The sequence below is a fragment of the Thunnus thynnus genome, chromosome 20 (assembly GCF_963924715.1).
Source record: "Thunnus thynnus chromosome 20, fThuThy2.1, whole genome shotgun sequence".
Classification (NCBI taxonomy): domain Eukaryota; kingdom Metazoa; phylum Chordata; class Actinopteri; order Scombriformes; family Scombridae; genus Thunnus; species Thunnus thynnus.
In genome coordinates, this window is record NC_089536.1 from 16,408,473 (window position 1) to 16,436,062 (window position 27,590).

Sequence of the window (27,590 nt, forward strand, 5' to 3'; positions counted from 1 at the left end):
TCTGACACCTCTGCTTCACAGTGGAGTTTATGTTGTGTCAGGTTCCCCACAGACTCTGCAGTCTGTCTGTGGGCCAAGGGAACTGGGGGATTCCCTGGAGAAACACACAGCTAGGAGGTTATTGAATTTGAAGGAAAAAGACAGCATAGGGAAAGGGAGAGGACAGTGCAGGCACAGTGAATTTCTAGAAGATGACTGTAGCATAAGCAAGCAATGTAGAGAGGAAAAGCTACATTTGGCAAACAGAAATCAGAGTGTCCTCTTCTTTTTAATGCTGAACATAGTTTGAAATTACACGGGGGAATTTATGTCGATAAACATGCCTCCTGTGGATATGGCTGCTTCTTGCTGCAAGGATTGAAACTGGCATTTTTTAAATCCCACCTTTTCTAATTTAAAATTACCCTACTCCATAACATTATATTCATGCCAAGATCACAGAATGCTCTAAATGTATTTGCGTTTGAGCATTCCGCTTTCATCTTTAGTGCATATTAATGTTATTCTTTTCTGCTGTATTCACACTCTTTGCTCACTTCACCCCCCCCCCCCTCCATATGAGCATTACCCTTTTCTGTGCCTTCTGTAAGAAAAGAAGGGGGGGGGGGGGCAAATTCAAAGGTTTTCTGAGCATTCACTATATGTTTGCTTATAATTAACCCAAGCTGAGAAACAGCAAAAAAAAGCTGTACAACACAGATATTAATAATCTGCTTGAAAATTAAGTCACCTAGGTTTGATTTCTCTCTTTTGCTCTGGGTGATGTTTTCAGAACATACAAAGATGTAGCCATAAAATTCTGTAGCTGTCTTCTCTATTGCTATTTCAGCATGCAAGCCCCTTTAATGTTATATCTAAAAACTCTCATGGGGGACTGAGATCTCTGGAGACCAAAGTACAAGCAAAGCACAATTACATTCAAGAAAAGTATTCGACATAGTGCCCCATAAGACATTTCAAATACAATCTCCCTGCTGTAAGGCCCAAACATTTTATCTAAACATATTATTGAAATTCACCGTTATGGCTCACGGCTGATGTGTTTGTTATTACATGAATCCCTTGAGATTGTTGTTTCATAATGTGGGTTGGACTTGTAGTGCTCAGTGGACATCTGGGATAGTCTATACGATTTCACCTCACCTCAGGGTTAAAAATACATTTAAAAATATCAAATCTGCAACATGCAGATGAACTGAAGAACAGGATACAACACAGTAAGGCAAAATAGATCAAATTCTATTTTGTCAACCCTTCAAGATAAGAACTGGTGAAGTATTTATGAGGCCCCAATGTCTTGTACATTCTTATCCAGTATATAAAAAGTTGTCAGTTCTTGTGGCCAATCAGAAAAATGCCTAACTATTCATTAAAATGAACTGACTGTTTGTTTTCCTTTCATCTATTTGTCAAATTTGCAAATACACAACATACGCTTCTAATAAAACATGGCAGTGCAGGTTAATGTACAATTACGCTAATGTTAAATGACAGACTATTTGATTTATTAAGGCGGTTGCCATGCTGTAGTGATTACAGGACATAATAGTGTTGAATTTGTTAGATTAATATGACTGTACTTCTACAGCTGCCCCTCTTAATCAATTAGTTGACTAATTTGTTATTAGGGTTTCAATCAGCTAAGACTACCCAGATTACCTTGTTTTTATTCCTGGAAAACTATTAACTCACATCTAGCGTTAAAATACACTTTTGCTACAAGTTTGTGTTGTTTTTCAATACAATAAATTGATCATTTTTCATGATTACAGATATTTACAGGTCAAAAAATGAGAAAATCAGTTTAATGTATTTACAACTGCATAATTATTTGACTGTTTCACTGTTTGTTAACCAGCTGGCACCTTCTGTATATCAACATTTGCTGTAATACCATAACATTTGCATGGATTTATATATCTCAAGCAACCAGCTATTACAATATATTTGTGCACATATCAGGAGTACAAGGGGCCATTGTGTCCAACCATAACCTTATTTTGAAAGTGTGTTTCCTGTTTTCTGATTAACTAAACAAGTGTGAGGATAAATAAAATCAAAAAACAAAATACAGTGTAAACACAATTATTGTTCAGACTTCTTTTCATTTTGTTTTATAAAATTTCACGCAATAACTTATTTGAAACATCATCATTTTGAACTTGTTAACTCATTTCTCTTTTAGTTAGTTGCGGTGCTCTGCAAGATGGAATCACAACAAAAAAAATGAAGATGGCATATGTTTCTAATAGCAGAATAACTCCTTACAGCGGGCAAAAAATTGAAGTCACAGAAGTATAGCAAACAGTGAAATAATTTACCTCTCAGTCATTGTATGACAGTCATTGAAGTGCAAGTACAGCACATGTTGATTTTGCTATAATTGAAGAAATACACTCTTCTGCCACACTGTGTACCTGGATGAATGCGTGGAAAAAATGACATTTAATGACAATACATAAAGACCCAAATTGATAATATCACATACCAAGATACAACCAACAACTGGAAAATAAAAAAGGAAAAAAAACACAAAATGACATTTTTTTTATTATTGTTTTATATTAAAGAAATCTAAATTTTTCTAGAGCTGAACACTGTTCTCTTTCTTTTTAAAAAGCGGTCAAAACACACCCAGGTTCTTTTCATATTGTTTTATCAAACTGAACAGCTTACCTTTAAAGGACCAAAAGGTCAGTCCATTTTCTTGTCTTGCAATTTGGTGTCTCGTACGATAATCCATTTCATTAAGGAGTTTTGCTTCCGACAAACCAAGAAATGTCATCTGGGCTGAAGCATCCATTGTAAGCGACGGGTGGTGCAGAGGATACACATATGCCAGTACTCCATCTGAAGCCAAACTGCATCAATTCACCACCATAATATACAGTGAGGTACAGTTGCCAAATATGCACATATTCAAATTCCAGTCTCAAGCATATGATCTTCATTAAAAGGGGTCATACGTTTGATAACATTAATAGAATGAGCCTCCTTTTAAACAGCATCAAGTTCTATATGTACAATGGCAGCCACTATACTAAGATGCAACAAAGCCCTTCTGCATTTCCTCCAAATGTTAATAATAATGATGATAAATGCGGATGTAATAGATGTCCACAGGTATGAAAGGAACATATCTGTGAAGATAACATGAGTCACCAGCATCATAAAACACTGCTACAGTAGCATTCAGGTAAGAAAATTCGTTCCATGGTTAACATGCAGAAATGCACCCTCACACACAGCACACAAGGAGGTATCTAGTATGCTCTTTGAAATCTGACGACAGAGCCACCAAATGTAGCACATCAAGGGAACGGCCATATGTTGTGTCTTTAGCCTTCATTTATATTCTATTTGTGTCTCTGTGGGGCTACAGTGGAACCCTGCCCACTAGATATGTCTGTTGGGTTGCAACACATTTACATTTACTATACTATAACGGCTTTGAAGGAGACACCAATCTGAGAAAATGCATGGCTGCAATTTAGACAACCTGAGTTACTTGATCAGTTTACATGTGGTATTGTACTGTAGGTTTAACCAGACGTATCGTAAAAGATGTCTTAGATGTTTAGCATTACACAGGATGAGATAGTGTGCATTGATGTAGAAGATGTTCCTTTAATGAAGCGACATTAACCTCTGTGACAGTACTATCTAGGTTGGTTTTGTCTGATATTGTCAAGCAAATTATCATCATTATTATTACTATTCCTCTATGTTCCTTTTCCCCAAATCAATGTGGGCTCATTGTTGATAAGAAAAACCATCATCACTCACATAAAACAGCTCCTATATATATGCAGGTCTGAGGGAGGGGTTCAACAAAAAAAAAAGCAAAATCACATACAGAGCTGCATTACAGTCGAAAACCTTGTTGATATGATTTTGTTGATAGCACTATCTCAGGTACATTTCTCTGGAATAACTGGTCGCATGTCCAGTGTGCTCAATTGCAACAAACATTTAAGTTCCTGCTTTATAAATACAGTCTGTTAAAAAGTATAATTTCCATCTTCCCATTTGAAAACATTTCCAAACTAGCTTTAAAGCATCACCATGGGAGAAGCATACTGACGGCTAATTTCAGACAAAAGTGCCTTCATTAAGAATAAGATCATCTAGTTCGGTTGAAAACACTCATTTTGCAAAACCAGTAGCGTCTGTAGAACATCTATAGGAGTGACTAAAAGCCTGTCTGAACATGTTAATAGAGCAGATGGCACCTATCATTACCAGAATGACTAATGGCTAAACCACAAACCATACATTCCATCCCGGTTTAGCACAGAGGCCTGCATAATGTCTCGCTCTTTACTTATGTGGTTGCCATATTGACCCGCCACAGCCCAATATATGATTGATTTATTTCACACGTAATGATACATGGCTAGACAACTGTACACATTATATCAAACTAACAAAAATAAAGAAATACATAGTTGAAACGCAAGAAGCGTAAATGGCATTTAACATATGAAAGTTACACTGTAAAAATGTGGATCTTACAATTGTCATACAACCAGACATTGTTATTATTAATATACTGTACATTTCCATTCATTCCAATCATCTTAAGATGGATGTTTAATCATTTCTTGAATGCTGCTGCAGATAGATGTCTAATCATCCTTATGACAGCATTTTATGGCATGATTATGGTAACCATGAACAAGGAGGTCATATCAAATTCCTGTCTAAAAGCAAATATCTGGCTACTGATCTGGTTCAAATAACACATTGTCAACACTTTATTTTACCCATACAGGTCTTTGCATTGGATTACCTTTCCTTGTTTGTGGAACATCATTTTACCATTATTTGATGCTGGCATTTAAGTATCAGAATTGTCAATTCAAATACCAAGTAGCTGGCTTTTACAAAATACATAATACACTCTCAGAACACAAAAGTTTGTAATGATTATTACTGAAGCAACAGACAAAAGTTTGTCAAACAGAGATCTGCATTTACTGTTCTACAACCTAAATGGACTTCATGTCACAAAGCCAATTCAAAGATTCACAATGAGTGTTGCAATTGAGCCCTTATGTTTCTGAGAAGTAGCCAAACTTAAAACATGTATCATAACCAACCTCCCCTATCACCGCCCCTGATTATTCACAAAGAAACAAACTATACCAGCTTATACATCCACCCCAAAATATCTCTGCATCGGAGTCTGCAATGATACATATTTAAATGAAAATATATTTATATAATTTGTGGATTTTTCACAGTAGTTTGTACTGCACTGTACCTTTTTGTCCATCTATTTATGCCTACATAATTGTCACCTTGAGGGAGTCAATTGAGTCACTTGAGAGAGAGTGTGGCTTGTGTTTTGTGTGGAAGAAAATGTCTCTTGGATTTTGTTCGGTAATATCGCAGATCTTCAGTGTGGTAAGTGCTGTGCATGTCTTTCATCTCTGCTGGCCAACAACGATTTGGGGACTGATTACTCTGAAAGGCTAGTTTTTCCCTATGAGAGCACAGCTTGTAGAAACTGCAAAAAACATTTGCTTTGGCACAGATTTACATTGTAGCAATGTCCATTCCTTGATCTCCATGGCCATGATCGTTACTACAAACACAAGTGGCCCATTGTGGTAATCCTTGGCTCAGTACACTGTCACGGATAAGTCTATGTGTTTGTGTATTGCCGTGTCAGTCTATCCTCTCTCCTGGTGTAATGTCAATGCACTCTAGTGTCTAATCATTCCGCGCATAAACCCAACATCAATCCCCTCTCTGTCTTCGACTCTTGCTCACTCTCTCTCTATACTCTCGCTTTGTTTTTAGATCTGAGTCTCTTGGACATTTTCCTTCGAGCTCCCCTTGAAGAGAAGAGGCTCCATTTGGGGATTCTGGTTTTGGCCCATGAAACCTTTGATCGATCCATGTAAGCCCATTGTAGGCATGGGGAGGGACATTGGCAGAGGTGGGGACATAGAACTGGGGTTGGTGTTGATGCCATTGCCTGATGTGGTGAGCAAATTGGATGTAGAGATTGGGGCTGAGGTACAGGAGATGGGAATATCCTGGCCTTGCTTGTTATTGAGGATCCCTCCTGGTCCCATCCCTTCGGTGCCAATACTAAGACCCATCACGTTGTTGTTGAAATGATGGGTCTTGTAGTAATGGTTCAGAGTATCTGAACGTCCAATGTTGGGTAGGTTGACTATTTCTGGATGATGTATCCGTAGGGTTCCTTCTCCACCACCGCCAGAATTCATGGTTGAACCACCTGAGATGCCACTGCCGGCCCCGGCTCCAATCTCATCTTCTACATTGACAATTTCAATGGCTCTGGCAGGGCCGTGGTGCTTGTGTAGCTGGTGCTGCTTCCGGAGTTTATAGAAGACCACCAACATTACAGCTGCCATAAAAGTAATGGCCACAAAGCAACCAATAATGATCTTAGTTGTTTTCATTACATCATCTAGGCCTGGAATGTTAGTTACATCAATTATGGACACAGTCACTGCATTTTCAGCCACTTTGTTAGCTCGTGGGGACAGTGATGAAAGAGAAGAGAGAGAAGGAGATATAGTGATGCCAGGTTGACCATCTGACACCCCTCTTTGAACCGTAGGATTAGGGAACTCTATGAAGGTCTCGTTAATATACTGTCTTGCTGAGTTCTTATCATCTCCTCCTCCTCCTACTGTATCTACTGTTTCCACAGTAACAGTGGTGAAATAGCTGTAGCTGTTGCTGGGATCTGAAGCAGACACATTGAGCACGGCGGTTGCAGTGGTGTTTCCGGCGGAGTTGGTTACCATGCAAGTATACTGCCCAGTGTCTTGCACGGTCACATTTGTGAAGTTCAGTGTTCCGTCATGAAGCACTGAGATCCTAACTCGGTATGATCCATGGGTCATCAGAGTGCCATTTGGAGTGAACCAATTCACAGAGGTCATCGAGGTTCCAGTACGACATTTCAGCTCAGCAGCCATGCCCTCAGTGACATTAAGGTCAGTGGGTGGCTCAACAATCACTGGGGCATAGCAGGTAAAGTGGCTCTGATCTAGTTCCCCAATGTACTTGCCCTTTAGACCTGGGGGCGCATGGCAGCGAGCACAACATGTGGTGTTGCTGGGAACTGTTTCTTTCAGCCACCAGCTGAGCCACAGAACATCACAGTTGCAAACCCAAGGGTTGTGGTTGAGATGTACCCTCTCCAACTGGTGCAAAGGGGTGAAGAGGTCATGAGGCAGGGAATGCAGGGAATTGTGGGAGAGGTTGAGCTCCTCTAAGTTTTTGAGGTCATCAAAAGCATTGCGTTCAATGACTGACACTCTGGAGTGCATTAGCCACAGCTTGCGAAGCGACACTAGGCCCTGAAAGGATCCAGGTCTGACTATCCCCAGCTGGTTCCCTGACAGCTCCAACTCCTCTAGTCGTACAAGTGGGGTGAGGTTAGGGATGTCCTTCAAGCCACACATGCCAAGATTCAAGAAGCGCAAGTTGACCAGACCTTCAAAGGCAGCCTCTGAGATGAAATCCAGTTTCCTGAGTTCCCCTAGATCGAGACGGCGTAAAGAGGGAACACGGTGAAAGGCAAATGCCGGCAGCGTCTCGATGGGGTTGTTTCGTAGCCATAGTTCCCTTAGCTTGCTGAGGTACTCAAAGGCTTGTGACGGTACCACTGTGAGACGGTTGTCAAAAAGCTCCAGCGTGTTGAGGTTAGGAAGGCCATTGAAAGCTCCCACCTCAATCTGCCGGATGTGGTTCTTGGAGAGCTGGAGGATTTCCAAATGCCGCAGATGCTTAAAGGTGTCAGACTTGATCACCTGGTGAGGAAACAAAAACACGGAGGCATGTTGTAGCAACATTAGAATTACTGCTGTCAAAGTATATTCATTCATCTGAATGTATGGTCTGTTTTTAGATTAAACCATATTTACCTGAATTGAGTTCTCTTGTAGATTGAGGTATCTTGTGTTCTCTGAAATACTGTCTGGGACTTCATCTAAAGTCTTCCTTGTACAGATGACACGGCTCGCCTGATTGGAGCAGGTACAGGGGGTGGGGCAGGGGGGTGCTGCCTCTGTCAGCTGAGGTCCATGGTTGTGAAACCACAACAAAAGCTGGACCAACCAGAGGAGGGGGGAAGGGGTACAGGGGCTGGTCACCATGACAACACGCATGGCAACTGAGTCATGACCCACCCCTATTGCTATGATGTTGATAGGTCACCTCCAAACAAGGGAATTTAAGTGCTTATGTTGATGTTCATATTTAATGCTCTTATTCAGTTTTTTCTCCTTCAAGCAGTCACTTTAAAAATTGAGAGTGAAAAGGATGACGTTATATTTAAGGCTGCATTTATCATTAATAGATTCTTATTTTACTTTGCTCACTATCAAGCACCTTGTTCTTTTCAACATGTCATTTTAGGGAACCATGTATTATTTGTTCCCATGACAATAATTAGATAGACATAAAATTTGGGGGAGAATTTGCTCGTGAAAGTGTTGACTCCACAGAGGCTGTTGCTTCTCACTGTAGGGGAAAGAGAGAAAAGGAGAGAGAGGAAGGAGGTCAAGTAAGTGCACAGTGCAGTAGCTTTAAGACATTAGCCTAGTACATACATGCAAGTATTCCCAGAACTGAACTAAAGTCTCCAAATATTATGATGTCCTGTCGCCAGAGTGCATGACAAGCTGGGTTGGGCTTTCTGTTCTGAAGAGGTGGCTCTCAAATTGTGGCCTGTAGTTCAACTAGGGAGTCAGCTGCCATTTTCTTCATAGGTTGAACTTAACATTTGGGTCATGGTCTGAAATGGCCACAAAATTCTCAAACCTCAAGCTGGGTCACAAGTGCTGCAGCACACCCATACTGTCTCATCTCCCACTCTATGGAACTGGCGTGCTACAAATTAGATACTGACAAAAGTAGAATCTCACATTTAAAAGAATGCAAAGTTGCTGAATGCAATTACAACTGCTGGTGGGATTCGTCTAGACCTAAGGTTAATGCAGAGGTTCACGCAATCCATCATAAGGCAACAGCACAGCACTACAAATGAGATAACAAATGATGCCTGCATGCAGTAATTTAGCAATTAAGATATGAAGGAATGATTATTGACTCCTGAAATTTTACTGCAATGCACATGCTGTTTACAATAAGCAACGCACAATCACACAAGATCCCCAACCACTAAAGTTGATGAACCATACATGAAAATGATGACTAGATTGTGAACAAGAAGAAAAAGGTGGGGTAAAATACATTTATGTCTTTTGTAGTACATAAATGTGTATTATGTTTTTCAAGTGGGGCTTATCTTTGGTTAATAGTGTGTCACACACTGTTTTGAAACAGAAATGGCTGCAAGCATCAGCAGACTCACTAAATTTAGAAATGATTTGGCTGTTTCCCTTATAATGATAAGACCAAAGAGAAAGTTCATTGTTTTCTCAAGCACATAATGCTTGACACTCCAACTCCAGCAGGCACAAGCCTGTGTTGTCTGTTACAAATAAGAAAAATCTTTGTTACCTATCACATTATGTGACCACTGTGTTACGATTGTCCACATTTTATATAAGATAACTCTGGATACATTTTGCAAATATTTTTACAGTGTAATAAACACTGTATTTTTAAAAGGCTCCATGGCAGTCTTTAGCATCTCCTCTCCTATGCAGCGACGATGCATGCGCTCCTAGAAACACGGTTGCTGTGGCAACCTGCTCACTCACCATCTTGTGTTTTTACTGTCCAGTGCCCTATTCCATATTACTGTGTTTAGCTGAGCTTGATGAACATTTGCTGTTCAAAACTGATCAGTAGCACCTTTTTGGCCAAAGTCAATTAAGCTTTAATTGATTTAAAACTTAAGGTTTATCCCCATCACAGCATAGCATAATACCGGATATTAAATCAACAGTCTTTTTTTCTTTAGATTCCTTTACCTATATGAGGACAAACTGAATGTTGAAAGTCTATACTTTTGTATATGGAAATGTACATTTGCATAAGCGCAGGGAAACCTTAGAAAGCACACTGTTGAACCATGGCCTTCAATATCACAACAGGGGGAATAAATCTGCCATGAATCTTAATATCTACAAGGTCTGAGGATTAGGTCAACATCAGTCTTTATTAAAAACATAGCTCTGAGAACTCTTAAAGCAGCTATTAAGAAAGCTCATAAGGGAGTGTATGCTAAAAATAGACTTTTTCAGATGCTCTGCACATCCCACAGACTCTCTCTCTCTCTGTTTCTCTCTCTCTCTCACACACACACACACACACACACATACACACACACAGATATTCACACATCCATATCCACAACCGTCCCAACTGTAACTGCCACAGAGAAATAACAACACATTATCCATGTCCGATTAGAGACTGAATGTAGATTTATGAATACAGATGGTAAACCAAAATGTGACTGTATGCAGCCCCTTTGCAGCACTCAAACACACTTATTATGGTGTTCTTTACACTGCTGTCCCTCCTTGAAGAGTCTCCTTCTCGTCTCTATACAGCAGGTAATTATGCATTCCAATAATTTGACTCAGATGGAGAAAAAAAAAAAGAGTTTCAATGTCTCCCTCAGACGTCAGAATTGTATCTGATCCAGAATGGTGGTTTAACAGTTACAATGATTTGCTTGTTAGAAAATGATTCATAGAAGCATCAAAACACAACAATGTTGATATTCAGCTGGTCAAAGAATTGATCATACAAGAATGTGTTTTTCATGCACACTGTGTTTTAAAGAAGTCTGTTTCATATAGGCCTACTGCTACTTAATTATGCACATTGTCAGGGTGGTGCTTTGTCATTTATCCTTTATCTTTTCTTTTTTGAAAGGGGTCTCAAGAAAATTAGCAGCTGAATGAACTGCAAGGATCCTAATCCCTAATCTCTTCTTCCACTGCTACTGTACCATTCTTGAAATGTACAAATATGGAGGTAATGGTGAGATTTGTCTTGCACGAATACAAAAGTAAGAGATGAGCAGTTGCATTCAACAAAAATACATCCAAAAAATGAAAATGCATTTCAATTATTGCATCATTACAGGAGTGATGCATTTCCCATCAGACAAAGGCCTTTGGTAGCTGTCAGTAACCAGGTGTTCAATGCAGTTGTTACTCAAAGAATTAGACTACCTTTTCTTTGCATTGAGTAGAAAAAACACACTGGGTTGAGACAGTAAAAAACAATCTATGTTAAACACCACACAGGGTAAAATTGTATTGTGGAGTGAGACCTTGAATCTGCAAGCAGGACGCCTGTTGCCTTGACCTCCCATCCTCAAGTTCTTCACCATGAAAGCACAAGAACAACAACATACACCATTTTCAGAATATCACACCTTGACTCATCTGAGGTGAATTTCTGTTATCAGCGGCCTTCATCCTCATCCTTGTGCAAAATGTGTTTTCTTTGGGGGGGTTTATGACACGCTTAACACGCAGGCATCATGTATTTCTTCTGACCAATTTCACTCAAAGGTATTTCTCTTTCTTGATCTCTCTTTTCATGTCAAGAGCAGATTGCAACCATGTAGATATTGATTATTCGATCAGGCCTGAGAGAGCGCTCAGTCGTGAAAAGACAAATTAGTGCAAGCTGCTGACCAATTGCTACAAACCAATCACATCATCATAAGCGCCTGATTGTATCAATGCCCTGCTCTCCACAACAGAGTCGTTAAGGTTTATGAAGAGGCAAAAAATCGTGGTGTTGTTTTCAATAAATGCTGAGGGTCTGGGCTTTGGGATGTTTCCTGTTGCCTACACAAGGCCCAATTAGACCTCATGTATTTACAGATGGTCTAGATGAACACAAAGCGACACAGGTGCAGCAGGGCCAACATCATCTACTGTAACTATGACAACACTAGATTGATTCAGGACGTGGGAATCAGGGTAGCATTTCATCAGTATAGTAACGACCAGCGCTGTTAAGAGGTAGACAAATGCGGGTGCATGCCAAATATTTCCCCCACTTTCAACTAATGACAAGTATATTTTCTCAAATCTTTTGATATCAACTCGAAAAAAGGCCATAACCTGACAATTTCCTCCCGCAGTCGCAACCTCTAATCTGCAATCTCTCCTCATCATATAGCCTCTAGCATAATATCTCCTACAATTCAACAGAATGGCCTTATTCATCTATGCAGCTGCGCTCACTACGGCGCACCTTCTCGGGAACGCAATTGAAATTCTGAATAGGCCTAATTCTGCACATGCTGCATTACAAAATGGCTTGCATCCATTCTCTCTTCGTGGTAATGACAACATGACTGCACCCAAAAATAATCCATAGGCTCAGTATTTTGGGGGAAAATGATATGTGTGGACATGTGAAACACCGGCTTACATAAGGAACCATGTTATTTAAATACATTTGCAAGGACTACCACAGCTTTATTCCACTGACATCGACGTTAACTGTATATTTCGCTGATATTAATTATTCACTTAAATTATTATCCATCAGTGCAACCCTCACAGACACATTTTGTTATCAAATCTTGGTCATCTCGTGACTGATTTCAGCATCCATGCAGATTAGGTAACAAATGCAATAATTACGCCGGCCATTTCAGTCCCTTCTACCTGTACAACCAATATACACGTACCTTAATGTTTCGGCGGCTGCGGCGTAAGGTCGATGTTTTCTCTCCTCTCGTCCCCTCTCCCGATCGTCAGTTTTTCCAACCTCGCTATCTATCTCTCCTTTTCTCTTCCCTAAATTGATTCGCTTGTTTCCACGGCTGTGAGCTGGCTCTTGTTCTTGTAGGCTATTCCGCAGCGCCAACGCAACGCGGGGGGCTACAGTGATGGCAGGTTAGAGATGAGCACAGTCCACACACACACACACGGGAGGGCGAAAAACAGAGATCAGATTAAGGGTAGTTGGAGAAAAATGATGTTGGTAGTATTATCACATTTACGAACGAGGTCCGGGACGAATGCATCCATGCGCCTTATCATCCTTGGAGAGGAACGCAGGCAGCAAACGCGACGGCGCCCGCTGGGCAGAGCATTTTGCGTCCAGCATAAGCGGCTCTTTACGCACATTCCGTATGTTTCAGCCTGAATCCCACTAAGACAGCATTAGAATAGGTGAAGGACCAGCGACTCAAAGGATGTACCTGCGTTCATTAGATGATTCAAACATTAAACTCTTCATCCAGAGCAGGATGTTGCCACTATAACACTTTTTTTTGCTTTACTTTAGTCTGCAGGATTTGTTTCAAATCACAACGTGCAACATATGATCTAGGCATGTAAAGCATATTTAGTCACATATTCATTAATATGACTCAGCAGCACTCCATGATCAGCAGGATTCATTTAATCATTGTGTCTCTTCTAATAAAGTTTTTCAGTTCAGTTTTCAGTGTTTACCACTGTGTAATGGCCACCTGTTTTAACACAGTTGAACCAACAAGCCAGCAAACATCTGCAGTAAGAAACAGTTCTGGTCCATTGAGTCTTAAAGAGTTTTGTAGGCCTACTAATGTCCATACTCATAATGAATGCTCAGTGCTAGCACATGCATTTCGGTAATGACCAGCTAAGATTAAATCTAGCAAACTAATGAGGTCTGTTTTCTGCAGACTTTGCATATGAGTATTTCTTTTTTTTCCCCCCAAAGCAGTTCTCAGTGGTGAATTTAAAGCTGTATATTAGGAAGCCGCCGCCACCACTATGACATACTGTCAGGATCCAGACATGAAGAACAAAACTTCAATTCGTCTGAACCCTACACAAAGAAGGTTGCACATGTTTAATCAGAGAATTAAAAGCAGTGTTATTTGCCAATAAAGAAAGCTTCAGTCAGTAAAGAGATCTTTGTCACACGTACATTCACGTGTCAAGTGCTTTAGCTCTCCTTCCCCATCACTGCCCCCTTCACATTTATTTCAGTTCAAATTTCTATTTGTGCAGAAGAAGAGAATCGCCCCTTGTAGCATTGTAGCCACTACCAAGGACTAGTTTGTGGGTAAAAATAAATCTCAGTACATCTTTGCTCTGTCTCAGCTCACACTAAAGGTCAAAGGACAGAGAAGGCCAGTTATGCTTCAGAAAGACCCCCAAGATATCTCTCTCCTCCTCTCCATCTCCCTCCCTCCCTTACCCTCTTCCTTGCTCTTCCCCTCCCTCCCTGTGAATGCCGTAGTGAGCATTGTTCACGACCACTAGCTTTTGCTGAAAGCCGCACAGCAATGAGGTCTCTGTGCCTTTTGCCTCTCTCTTCCTCTCCCCTCCCCCCTCCTTTGCCTCTCTCTCTCTCTCTCTCTCTCTCTTCCACCCATCTACCTCTCTCTCCTTCCCCCTCTTTCTCCCTCTATCTCTCTCCCTCTATTAAATTTCCAGTCACACAGTGGTGCAGAGGATATTCCTCCTTTCCCTCTTTCTCCCTCTTTCCTCATTCCCTCTCACTCATGCTGAAATCTTAGCCCACATCCAGTCTCTCACCGACCCTGACTGCCTTTCAGTGCTTTTTCTGCCACTCTCGTCGTCTCCTCTGTGTACATCTTTTTGCCTTCCAACCCCCGCGCCATTTAAAATGATTCCACGCCGCCCATGCCAAATCCACCCTGTGCCTCTGCTCTTCTTCCTTCCCCCCACTTTCCACTCTATGTCCTCACTGTGTCATTGCACATTGAATCTGATATTCCCCTTATGCATGTATGGTACGCTTGTGTGTGTGCAGGCACCCTTGAGCGTGTGTGTGTGTGTGTGTGTGTGTGTGTGTGTGTGTGTGTGTGTGGGAGCGATGGAGTGGAGGGAGGGAGAGGGACATGCATTTGTGCACAGTAAATGAACAAACACTCATCGCTGTATTGCTTGTGTCATCAGTACAGGAAGGCTCTTGGAGTAGAAATACAGTGGAGAGAGCTAATCCCACTATCCAGAGGACAAGTGCATGGCATTTCCAATACAACCCAAACCCCATAAACTCTTAATGCTGTGTTAGGAGCCACAGGGGAGGAGAAGGGGAGGGCGATGAGGATTTGGCAGCAACATGCCAGTGCCAAGACATATGTGGCATGCTGATAGCACTAGAGAGGTGCAGCTCACACTGTGAAGAAGCTTTGGAGGGGTGCTGATACACATCCATCACTTCCATCATTTCGGGATACTAGCTACAGGCCTCACCACTCTAGAAGTGGGTGGTTGAGTAATTGCAAACAGTTCAAAGCAAAGATTAAGAATGTGGATAATTTTTGTAGCAGTCGCGCTGATTTTAGATTTGGATGAAGAGTATTTGTTTAATGGCCCCGAGCATCCAATTGGGATTGTGAACAAAGTGATATTTTTGGTGGTTATTTTTAGAAATGTAACTGGAAAAAAGTTGGATTGGTGCTCATTGCCATCTGTGCAAGAGAATAAGAGAGATACAAGGGAGAGTTTTGAGTTATTCATGGTGACATCCCTGTGTGTGTGTGCGTGCGCGTGTGCATGTGTTAGAGAGACAGAGAGGGAGAGAAAATAGAGAGAAAAATCCTAGTGTCACAGTATCTTAGCAACTGCCTCCATCTCCTTGGAGACAAGAACTGACATCATTTCCTGTCTGTGAGAACTCACTTTTGGTTTGTACGCAGTGTGTTTGTGCGTATGAGCACTAGGGCATGTGTGTGTCTGTTTGTTTGTGTGTTGGCGTGTGTCCACGTTCATATGCAGATGCAGGCCTGCAGTATGTGTACCGAGAAAGACAGGATGTATTTCTAGTGCTCCAATTGTTCAAGAATGTCACTCATTTTGAAGTCAAAAAGAAGTGTAAAAGTCATTAAAAAATGGCAAGGAGTTGTACTTAAACTGACTTATTTTTTATTTAAAATGGATTGGTGAAATAATATCGGGACTAATATTCATGAATTTTCTGTTCCAAATGGTTACTTTGTCCCTCTAAACAATTTAAAGTATTGCATAAAGTTAAGTCTTTAAATGTAGTTTGTACCCTTTATAAGAACTGGAGTGTTAGTAGATATTATGGCACCAATGCGTTAAGTATAATAACAGGCAATTTGTACCATCACAACCACAATTTTGAATTTGCACCATCAAGTTTGTCAGTCAGCTGTACATGCAGGCCAACCAAGCAGCTTCTGTGTTGTAATGCAGAGAAAATGTTATCTTCCGCTGCCATCTGGTGAGCAAAAGTGTGAGGTGCAACCAAAAATAACCTCTCTCAGCTGTTTAAGTCACTGTTATTTTATGGTATAAACAACACTTTTTAGCTTATACAGTATAGCCATCAGATATTTCTTTTATTTCATATTCTACAAATTTAAAATATGAGCACCAAACTACATTAATGTTACTTTAGGAAATTTGTTAGGAACATTCAATGAACTAAACTGTCAACTATTTGACATGTGATGGGGAATGGGGAAGTGAAATCAGAAAGTAAACACCTTTTGAATAATCAAGCTCAAGCTGGATATAAGATTATGCTACAATGAGATATAAAGTCATTCTACACTGCACATGAAATGTAATAGTGAATTCATTTCTATAAAATTATAATATTCTTCAAGTGATCACAAATTCTCTCCAGACAAGTATGTTTTTCCCCCACTGAGATGGCCAGAACTCTATAGGAGTGCAAGATGTATGAGATTAACATTAGGCTCCAAACTGCACTCAACATATTATATTCCCACCAATCCAGGTTGCAGATTTCCCAAACGGGAAGTCCAAAGTCAGTATACCAATTAACAGCAAATTAAGATGAAACAGTGCTGTGAGTCAGTGGTGTATCCCTAACATTCCTATTTCCTCTAATTAGGAGATATGCCACATGTGAGAATTTTGGCTATAGCATGCCTGTCCTTTTGTGAAAATAACAGAACTTTAAGTTAACTTAAAAGATAGGTTCACAATTTTTAAAGTGTGTCTTAAAAAAAAAGTCAGGTATCCATTTGTACAGTGAAACAATCACTCCACCTGCTCATTCTGGCCATAAAGAGATACCCTCCTAATGCTCTTTCAATGTAAGTGATGGGGGACAAAATCCACAGTCCTCGTTTTGTGCAAAAATGTATTTAAAGGTTTATCTGAATAATATAGGCTTCAGCAGTTAGTCAAATCAAGTAGATATCCTCCAAAGTTTGAGACTTTTTATTACAAAATTTCCTCTTTTTGATTTCCATACTGGACAGTGTTTCCCTGCTGAGCTGCAGTGGGGGGGATAGTAACAAAAAGAGATAATTTTATACTAAAAAGATTTACTTTGAAAGATATTCTCTTTATTTGAGTAGTCGGACTGCTGAAGCCTTCAGATAAACTTTATAATATATTTTTTATAAAAATAAGGACAGTGGATTTTGTCCTTCATCACTTACACTGAAAGCAAATAAGGATGGGATCGTTAAACAGATAGTATGAACAGGATGAATGATTACAGCAAGAAAAACCTGTTCAATCCTCATGTGGGCACCTGACTGTTGTTTTAAGACAGACTTGAAAAATCAATTGGCAACCTATCCTTAAAGGAATAGTTCTACATTTTGGGAAATGTGCTTATTTGCTTTCTTGCCAAGAATTAAATGAGAAGATTGATACCACTCTAATGTTTGTACACTAAGCATGAAGCTGGAGCCAGCAGCCAGTTAGCTTAGCTTAACATAAAGACTGGAAACATGGGGAAGTCACTCACTAATTAACTCATTTTAAAAAGTGTAAAAATGACACATTGTGTGCCTGCCTTTTGGCCGGGCACAGTACTGTACCTTCCTAGAGTCTCTGCTGGTTGCCCGGCAACCTAGCAGCGATAGTGATTACAAGTATCCAGGAAGTTACTGCACCCGGCTAAGCTAACTGGCTGCTGGTGGAGGCTTCATATTTACCCTACAGACATGAACATGGCATTTATTTTCTCATCTAACTATCAGCAAAAAAAGTAATTAAGCACATCTCAAGTGTTGATGTGGAAAATCTTTTTAACAAATCATATCCTGAAACAACATGACTCATGAAAGAAATTAAAGTTGAGTGTCTTTTGATCTTTAGGGTTGCAAGCTTGCTACCACAACATGAATGACAGCCCCATAGTGTTTGCCTCCAAACTATTCACTGACATTCAGAAAGTGCCTTCACATAGAAAAAGAGCTGGCTGCAAATACATTTGAAGATAATTATTTGGTTTTGCCAAAAAACAGAGAGAGAGATTGATGACACTATTAAAGCGTGCACAATCTTGTTTTACAGAAAGAGAAAATAACCTAATCTCAACCCTACACCCTGAAGGAAAACAAAACTAAAAAGTCTCATTATCACAGAGCAGCTTTGTCCCACAGAAAGACAGACTCTGCTGAGGTTACAATGAATTTACAGCACATGACTCAAATATAACTGACAGGTGACTCCATACAGTCACAGCAGCTTGATGTTACATAAAGTATATTCCAGGGACCACAGTATATAAAAGCCAAGAGAGGCACAAGGCATCCTAATCTCACAATGTTTGTCAGGAAAAACTTATTATCATGTTTATAAGATGCTAAAGATGAACAATGACACAGAATAAAATGGCCAAGAGAGGTCAATACCCTGACAAAAATCTGGGTCAATATATGAATTAACTACTAGAAGATTACTATTCCAGGCTCATATGAATCAACAAAGTCAGCAAAACAAAGAGTCAGGCAATCATATAGATCAGCATATGATTTCCAAGACATCCCGGGGGAATCAGTGTCAAACACAAGCAGTTGCTTCAGCAGAATTTGCAAACTGCAGCAAAATATTCTTATTCAAGCACACAATCATTTGAGAACCCTCAAACTAACAGAAGAACAGAGGCAAAGTTAAAGCTGCAAAGATACTGCTGCAAAAACCAAAACATACACAATTACAGCATGCATACAGTCCTGCAAACCTCATGTTACGGCCTGAGAATGCCTACCCCTGCACAACTGTTGGCTGACAGAGCAAACTGACATTGGTGTCTTGACATATCATCTTAACAAATTGCTCTGATGATGTCAATTGTCGTTTTGTAGATAAATTATTATGTATTATGTAATAGCAGAAAGCTAGGGTGTAACTGGTTAATGAGCTGAGTGATAACTTAACTAGTAATACCTAAGATAAATATGACTTGTCTCTCATTTTGAAGTGTTTGATGAGCTACGATACAAATGCATGTGTCTTTTCACCTTTTTACTTGAGCACTTTTACACATTGTTACCATCATGTGCAAGTGAAAAATATCATGGCCCGGCTCAAAGAAAGGACAAAATTTGGAGACCATACATGACTCTTTAAAGTACAATACATTTACTTAAGAAAGTTAAATTAAGTATGCAGTCAGCTCATCAGTGTGTAGTGTGTTGATGTGTGAAAATGTATGTGTGTAAGAAAAAATAGATAAATCAACCAAAGTCCAACCAAACCAAGTAACCTAGAGAGAGGAGAGAGACTGACTGTTCAGGCACCTATATAAATAGATGAGCAGTCACACCAACCCAGGTGTCAGCCATCACTCCCAACGAGCCACTCCCCAGATCCTAGCAACCAAACCAAACAGGAAATTGGTCTTGAGACCTAGGGGTCGTCACAACCCCCCTCCTTAAGTGCGAGGCAACCTTGCACCCAGAGGAAGCACTTTTAAGAGTAAATCAAAACTGGGATAGTAGAAATATAAGGAATGAATGGCACATCTATCAAAGGACATCTTATGACCAAGGCGCATGTGACAATGCATCTGCAACTACATTTTCTTCGTCCTTAATATGATATACGTCCAAATGATAAGGCCACAAGAACAAGGCCCATCACATCAACCATTGATTCGGATTTTAAAGTGAACACAAAAAGGTTAATGGATTATGGTCAGTGTTCAACAACTCAGTCAGTGGGGCCACTACAGAGGTAAGATTAGCACAAAACCCACAGTAATAACCAGCCATCCCCAGGAAATGCAACAACTTAGTGGATGGAAAAGGAAATGCCTGCATTGCCAAAAACTCTTGCATGAATGGGACGAACCTCCCCTTGCCCCACAACCTTACCCAAAGAGGTTACTGCGGTTTTTGCAAACATTTGGACGGGTTGATAGTCAAGCGGGCCCAAACCAGCCTGTCAAATAAAGCCTGTACTCTTTTAGGGTGTTCTTCCCATGTGTCACTATAAATTACCACATCATCCAAATAAACTGCACAGCCCTCCAACCCACACACAGCTTTGTTCATTAACCTCTGAAATGTGGCTGGGGCATTTCGCAGCCCAAATGGCATGACTGTGCAAGCACAAATTTCTCTGGCTCTTTTAGAAAGGGGAACCTGCCAGTAATCCTTAAGAAGGTCAAATTTGCTGACATATTTGGCCGCCCCAACCTGATCAACACAATCTTCCATCCTCGGGAGAGGAAAGGAATCAGGCTTTGTCACTGCATTAACCTTTCAAAAATCAGTGCAGGGCCTATGTGTGGAATCAAGTTTACTAACCAGAAGACAAGGAGAAGCCCAACTAGATGAAGAGGGTTCAGCAATACCATTTTCCAATATGCATGACAATTCTGAGTCTAGTATTTTCCACATTTCTAAAGAAACCCGATAAAACCACTGAGTGATGGGCATAGCATCCCCCACACGATCATTATGTTCTATTAAATTAGTGCAAGTAGGAGTATCTGAGAACAGACGTGTAACTTTGAATAACCTCGACCAGCTGTTTACATTTCTTTTCATCCAAATGTCCTAGCAGTGAATTTAACTTTGCTAGAGTTTCTGAATTTTAAGTCAAATACCCCTGCCTAACTTTTCCCACCTGAGGTGTAGGCAAAACCAGGTCATAAACAAAGATCAGTTGGCGCTGACAACGCAAACTTTTCTGAACCTGCATCACCATCAGCCAGAGTAGCAGTTATTGCATGAGTCACAGCACAGACTGTAGATACAGCTTGCTCTGAATCAGTGATCCTATAGTGATCCTGTCTCTGTCTTGTTCTTTTCTCCTCTGCTCATCCCCCCTATACCTTTCCAATGCATGTATCACATGGTCACAAAATTGTCTGTGCAGCATAGTTGTTATGCACTTGACTAGGGTGGGAAGAGCATCAATGACTGAGTTTCTGAACAGAGTCATCAGCACCTGACTCCGTTCAATGTCCTCCTCAGTTTCTTGTCTCCACCTTTTCAGGTGGTTGCTAACATACGTCGCAGGATTGTCAGCCTCTGTAAGGGTCTTGCCCTGCAATGCTTTGGGGTCAACACATGTTGGGTGTTCTCCCCTCAGTACTGCCCACAGCCTCCCACAATAAGCATCAAACTCAGAGCCATCCACCACGGGATCAATCATCCACTCAAAACCATGATGTTTCAACATATTTCCATTGCCGGTGTCCCCAAAGTTTGAGCCCACACTGCTTTCACATCCCCCAATGCCAACAATTTGCCAGTAGTGGCTTCTTCAAAAGCTCTGATCCACTTTGAGGCCCCATCATGAATATCAGGGAGATTGGCAACCAGGCCGGTCAGGTCTAGGGTCTGCCATGGAATATAATGTCCCTTTGTCCCTGTAGTTTTGGCCTTCTGTTTTGAACAGTCTTAAAATTTTCAGTTCCAAATCTCTCTTTCCCTGTCGCTCTTTGATTAATCTTTAGGTTTATAGTCTTTTATTCTATGTTCCATGCTTTCACAGACTCCCACATCAAACGTACCTCCCTCTGGCCAGGCATCCTCTAGCCCTTCAGTTCGCTTCTGCCACTTTCCCGGAATCCTCTGAATGTCTTTCAACAAATCAGGATTTTTGTTTCCCACTACTGCAACCGGTGTTGAATACATTATGTCAGATTGCAATTTAACTATGTTCTTTTTGGTTTCAGTTCACTATTGTAGTTTTGTATCTTCTAAATTGTTCTAAAGTATTGTCCCTTGATCTCGTGAAGAAAAAAAAATAAAAAGGTTGAATTTTCTAGCAGCTTGTAGCTTGAATTTTGTACCAGCTTGTAGCTCTCAAAAGGAGGGGCTGGGAGGAGTCTGTGCTACTGCATCTAAGTTATTTTTAGAAGTGCTCTTGTCTGTGAATATTGGTTCCTCCCACTAAGCCCCACTGGTCGCTCTTCCTTATTCCTGCTCAGTTTGTCTTCAACTTACAACAAGATACCTTCTCCACATGCAAACCAGCTCTCTTACACAGCCCAACAACAATACTCTAAGCATTGCTCTCCTAACTATTTACCCCTCATGAACTTTCCCTAATATTACTACTCTCTACCACATGCACAAACCGCTATAAACACAACTTTTCTGTTTGCCCTCTGCTTTCCCTGACGACGAAAGGGATACAGCTGCTATGTGCTCCTGGCGCGTTGCCCGGAGTCTTACACACTCAATTTTCAGTTATACACAGCAAAACATTTTCAACCCTGTATACAGTGAATCGGCAGCAACAACACTTTTCCAATCAAACAAATCAGCACAGCAAAATTTTCCAATACACACAGCTCACACCCACATCAGCAAAAGCAACACTTTTTAGACATGTATACGACACAACAACAGCAACACTTTCAGGTGTACACAGCTTACAACCAGGTAAGCAAATATGCACAGCTTAAAACATGACCTCTCTTAGGCCACAGACTCCTCTTGAGTCTCTTCCCCTCTTGGGAATGTCGGAGCTCTCAACCCCTCATGGGTTATCCGACTTATTCTCGTTACTCTAGTTGCTGTATTTTAGTTGGGCTGCACTGCGCTAAAAAGCTATTCTAACCTGACCTAACACCAATACTAGTTTTCATCAGACGTATTCTAAACTGACTTAATCTAACCTAGAGCCAAATTCTTTTCAGCCAACTGTTCTGTGCACAGAAGTCTGGTTGTGATCATCTATCTGGTCTTTCCCACGGTTCGTTTCTGTCTGTGAGGGTCTCTGGCCTTCAGTGACTCTCCGGAGCAGCCTCCCAACACAGGGTCACTTGTCTTAGTCAAATTGGTGTAAGGAACTTAAAAGCCTTACCTTTTGAGGATTGTCACCCTGCGCAGAGTGGACTGCTCCTCAGAGTCTGCTCCTATTTCTAGATGTTTCCTGTTTGTCTGTTGGCCTAACGCTTTTTGGAAGGGTCAATGACCGGCGTAGGTCAAGCTGATCTGGTAAAAGTTTTGTTTTCCAAGGGATTGTAACCAGAACTTTCGAAAACAATCCTTTAAAGGAGTTGTTTTCGCCTATCCACTGGTGTTGTGCAACCCTTAGTGTTTTGTGTATTACTTAGTAAAATTCCACACGCTCATCATATTTTCACTTCTACAATCCCTTGCGGTTCTGAAGCACAAACCATCTGCTCTGGTTCAGTTACCTCTGGAGGTTCTAGGGATGGAGCACATGTCTTTTTTGTTTGTATTGACACATCAGGTATTTGTACACTGTCTGGTCTTACATCATCGGGCCACACCTGCCCACCTGCCAGGTCATTTCCTAAAATGATGTCAACTCCTCCAACTAGCAGTTCAGGATGAACACCAACCTCCACATCTCCCTGTACAAAATAACAGGAAAGACACATTTTATGCACAGGCACAAAAATGGTTTGCAGGCCCATCTCTCTAACTGGAACACAGCTCCCTGTGTCTGAGCTTGGAGAAAAAGGCAGGACTGCCTCCCTCACAAAGGTATGCAAAGCTCCTGAGTCCCTCAAAATTCTGACTGTAACTTTCTCGTCACTTCCAATTAGTGTTACAAAGCTGTTAGACATGAATGGAGCATTACCCAAGTCAATCTCAGGGGTGTCTATTGGCTTAACTTGCATTTGAAATGGAGCCACCAGTTCTGCTGCATCACCAACTGTGGGATTATGAATAGGTACGGTCAAACCAGCTGACTTCACATGGGATATTTTGCTTTTTTCTTTTAGCAAAGGACATTCTTTTTTCCAAGGACCTTTTTGATGGCAATAATTATACACATTTGGATCACTTTTACCATTACACTGCTGTTTCAATTTTGGGGACAAAGAATCTGCTTTCTGGAATTTGTCACTATTATACCACTCAAAGATACAAATCATATTCATCGGCCAGCACTGCAGCCTCATTAGGGCATGTGACTTTGTGTCTATTAATATATGTTGCAATGTAATCAGGCACGGACTATTTTAACTGTTTCAGAACAACTAGATCACAAAAGTTTTCACACCACATAAAGAGCACCAGCGATTAAAATGTGAGATCAAAGCCTGTGCAAATTCCACGTGTTTGCTCATCAGTCTTTCGCCAGCCCCTGAACCATTGGTGATATGCTTCAGGAACTAACTCATATGCCTTCAAGACAGCTGATTTTACTGTACTGTAAATTTAACAGTCCTCAGAAGTTAGTGCGGAATAAACCTCTTGTGCTTTACTTGTAAAGACACACTGTAACATTAAAGTTCACTCCTCATCAGGCCAGCTTCTTGTATCAGCAACACGCTCAAACACACACACAAAAAAGGTTCTGCATCTTTTTCATTAAACCTCAAGTTACTTTCAACATCTAAACGCAAAACAGTGGTTTCCTCATTTAAAGCAGATGCAGACATTTTACCTTCCTCAATCAATGAGAATTTTTGCAGTTCCAATCTGATTTCAGTTGTTCCCTTTTGTATTTGATTTTTTCCAACTCCTTTTCATGTTCTAACTTCAAAAGCAGTAATTCTTTCTGCTGTTCAAATGTTTAACCAGTCACAGAAGTACTTACACCACTCTTACCTCCCCTGTCCATCAGCACACCATCTTCTTGCAAGTTAGCCTCTATGATAATCTTCAGGTTTTCCTTTGTACACAACTAGAGTCTCCCCATCCTAAACTAACTAGTAAGATTAACTAGCCAACTAAACTCATCCCTAGTCTATGGACAGGTACCTGTGGCAGGTACTTATTCACTGAACTCAGTGGCACTTGAGGGCAACTACATACAAATAGTGACCCCCCAAGAAATCCTGAATGTGATCCCGAGCCAACTGCAAACAAAATACGAACAAAATGCTCCCCAAACTAACAAAGCACTAATGTCATATGTGAAACCCCACACAAAAGCGAATAAACACTTAAACTACCAAAGCCTGATTGGACGAGCCCCCATTTTGTCACGACCCACCTAAAAGGAAGGATAAAATGTGGAAACCACAAATGACTCTTTAAAGTAAAATAAATGTATTTAAGAAAGCTAAATTAAATATGTAGTCTGTTCATCAGTAATATGTGTAGTGTGTGGATGTGTGAACGAACAGACTGTTTTCCTGTTCAGCTGCAGTGGAAGGATTGTAACAAAAAGAGGGCATTAGGCACTAAAACAATGTTACTGAAAGAGGTTAACTTGATTTAACTAATTTGGATGGCTGAAGCCTCATATTAGCTTCAAATAAACTCAAAATAAACTTTGATCAAAACGTGAACTGTGGATTTTGTCCCTCATCACTTAAATTGTAAGTGCATTATGAAGGGATCTCTTAATGGCCAGTATGAACTGGAGAAATGATTACAATAAGAAAAGCATGCACCAATGTTCATTTGTGCACCTGACTATTGTTTAAAGACAGACTTGAAAAATAGTGAACCTATCCTTTAAGTCTCAGATTATAAAACAGGGGATCAATTTAAATGATGAGGCTTGGAATCTGCTGCTCCACCTTTGTTCTCCTTTCCTATGATTATTGTGCAAAAGTAGAGAACCAATCAAAATCCCCCTGACAGCTCCAGTAAAAGGCTTTGCTTAAACACAAACTTCCTGACTCAAGCCAACAAACGAGACCAGTTCACAAAGATCAAAGTAGGTATGAGACTGCTTTACTGTAGTTTACACATGCCTACATTTACTGTCATACTGTATTCTAATAAGCCTGTACATTAATTTCATGTGAAATTACATCCAATTAAGCAGAATGTCTCATAAGCAAGCATTATGGTCATATACTTTACACATCAACAGAACAGCACATGGAAAATCAATCATCATGAAAATGAAAACAGCAGAAAAAATGAGAAGTTGATTCTTGAAGAGTCATGTTGGCTTGGTTTTGGTCTTGATTGTTAATTTCTCCAGTTCTTTATCTCTCTGTTGAAGCTTTTCTTTGGTCTCTTCAGTACAGCAGAAAACATCTCACGGTTTAAATCATTTGATTTACATGTTATTTATTACTTTCATTTTTTTCCTCTCTTACTTTTTTGCACGATTGTCCTCTTCACGTTTTATCAAATACATAAATAAACCTTTCGAAGACCCATCTGCCAAAAAGAAAAGAAACATAAAACTTTATAAATCCATCTTCTGTACAAGGTAAATGAATATAGATGTGCTGATTGTTAGACTGGTGATTATCGTTCTCAAGCAAAAAAGGTAAAGAAATTATGTTCATAATCATTTCTGATGGAAAAATATGCTCTTCACATTTCACACAAGTATGGAACTATAAGCACATCTTACATTCAAACATGATCATGTTTTACAGATTCATGTTTTACAGATTGAACTCTGACACCTGACTGTCAGGATGTTTGAGTTGTGCAATTACCTCTTTACGAACCATCTTGACTGCCATTCGATTGCGTGAGCACCTCAAAAGTCCCGTTTTCTCATGAAACAGACAGTCCACGATGAATGGGTTTTGCTCGGCTCCATGTCTTGGTATAGTGTACTTGGGGTCAAAGGTGTGGTGCATCGCCACCAGAATCACGTCCTTATCTCTTAATTCTTTGATACAGACACACACATCAGACCACAGTTTAACAGCTAATAGACAAAATATGTAACATTTTCACGTGCATTTGAGTGTCTGCATGTTTACCTTCTTTCTCGATGCTGGATAATGCTGACTTAACGTCAGTCTCAAAACGACTGACAATGGGACAGAAGATGACCGCCACATCGCTCTCATCAGGTGAGTCCACTATCTTTGCACCCCTTTTTTTAAGTTTTTTAACAAATTTCTTGTGAGAATCCATGGTGTTTCCAGCTACGTATATGTAAATTTTCGTCATGTTTGTACTGAAGAAGAAAAAAATGAAAAGAGTCAAATTTAAAATCTTATTCAAATTTTCACTATTATCCTTGTCGCCACCACCTGTTCCAACAATCCAACGTAGCCTGAAGGGTTTTAAATGTGCTTTACAAAACATAATGTTGTAATTAGATACAACAGAATCACCATTGGGTGGGGAAACATTTTCATTTTCACGTCTTTTAAGAACATTTGTGCAATCCTTCAGTCATGTAGCATTCAGCATATCTTGAATCATTTACAAGAGTATTGACATGTCATATTAATGTCAACTTACCGTGCGAGATGTTTTATACGTCGCACTGTTGTTGTTTTCAAACAGGGGTGACTTCGTTGTCCTGCGAGGCTCTTCAACTCTTTCACTTTCACTGTAGATAACATCTGAAATGACGCACTGTGAGTAAGTGCAGTGTCATAATTTTACCAGCAGGTGCCAGTATTGTGACATCACTGGCCATGCATAGGCCTATAAGAGATGAAGTTGCAAGGCCAGTATGGTTGAAGAATAAAATCAATGGAAACTTAAAGTAGCTATGCTATTCAGAAATTAAAGATTTAAATTTAAAGATGCTTATAATACATTTAAAGCTATAGTGGATAAGATGTCTGAC

The 27,590-nt window shown here is 40.3% G+C and overlaps 1 protein-coding gene across 3 annotated transcripts; it reads right to left on the reverse strand.

Moving 5' to 3' along the window:
• Nucleotides 1-4,356: 4,356 nt before the first annotated feature.
• On the reverse strand, nucleotides 4,357-23,109 carry lrrc4bb (leucine rich repeat containing 4Bb). Of its 3 annotated transcripts, none has more exons than XM_067576291.1 (3): nucleotides 22,968-23,109; nucleotides 7,917-8,514; nucleotides 4,357-7,802 (listed from the first exon to the last, which is right to left on the reverse strand). In XM_067576291.1, the coding sequence occupies exons 2-3, from the start codon at nucleotides 8,157-8,159 to the stop codon at nucleotides 5,805-5,807; spliced, it is 2,241 nt and encodes a 746-aa protein (XP_067432392.1). In that variant the 5' UTR covers nucleotides 8,160-8,514; nucleotides 22,968-23,109; the 3' UTR covers nucleotides 4,357-5,804. The 3 variants fall into 3 exon arrangements, with proteins under 3 accessions (XP_067432392.1, XP_067432394.1, XP_067432393.1); XM_067576293.1 differs by lacking the exon at nucleotides 22,968-23,109 and adding an exon at nucleotides 21,667-22,093; XM_067576292.1 differs by lacking the exon at nucleotides 22,968-23,109 and adding an exon at nucleotides 12,629-13,046.
• Nucleotides 23,110-27,590: the final 4,481 nt, after the last annotated feature.

Excerpts from the sequence above, each read along its gene's own strand:
- lrrc4bb (XM_067576291.1), bottom strand. The coding sequence starts at position 8,159 with ATGCGTGTTGTCATGGTGACCAGCCCCTGTACCCCTTCCCCCCTCCTC. Across the intron at positions 7,803-7,916 it reads TACAAGAGAACTCAATTCAG|GTGATCAAGTCTGACACCTT; the intron begins GTAAATATGGTT and ends TTTCCTCACCAG.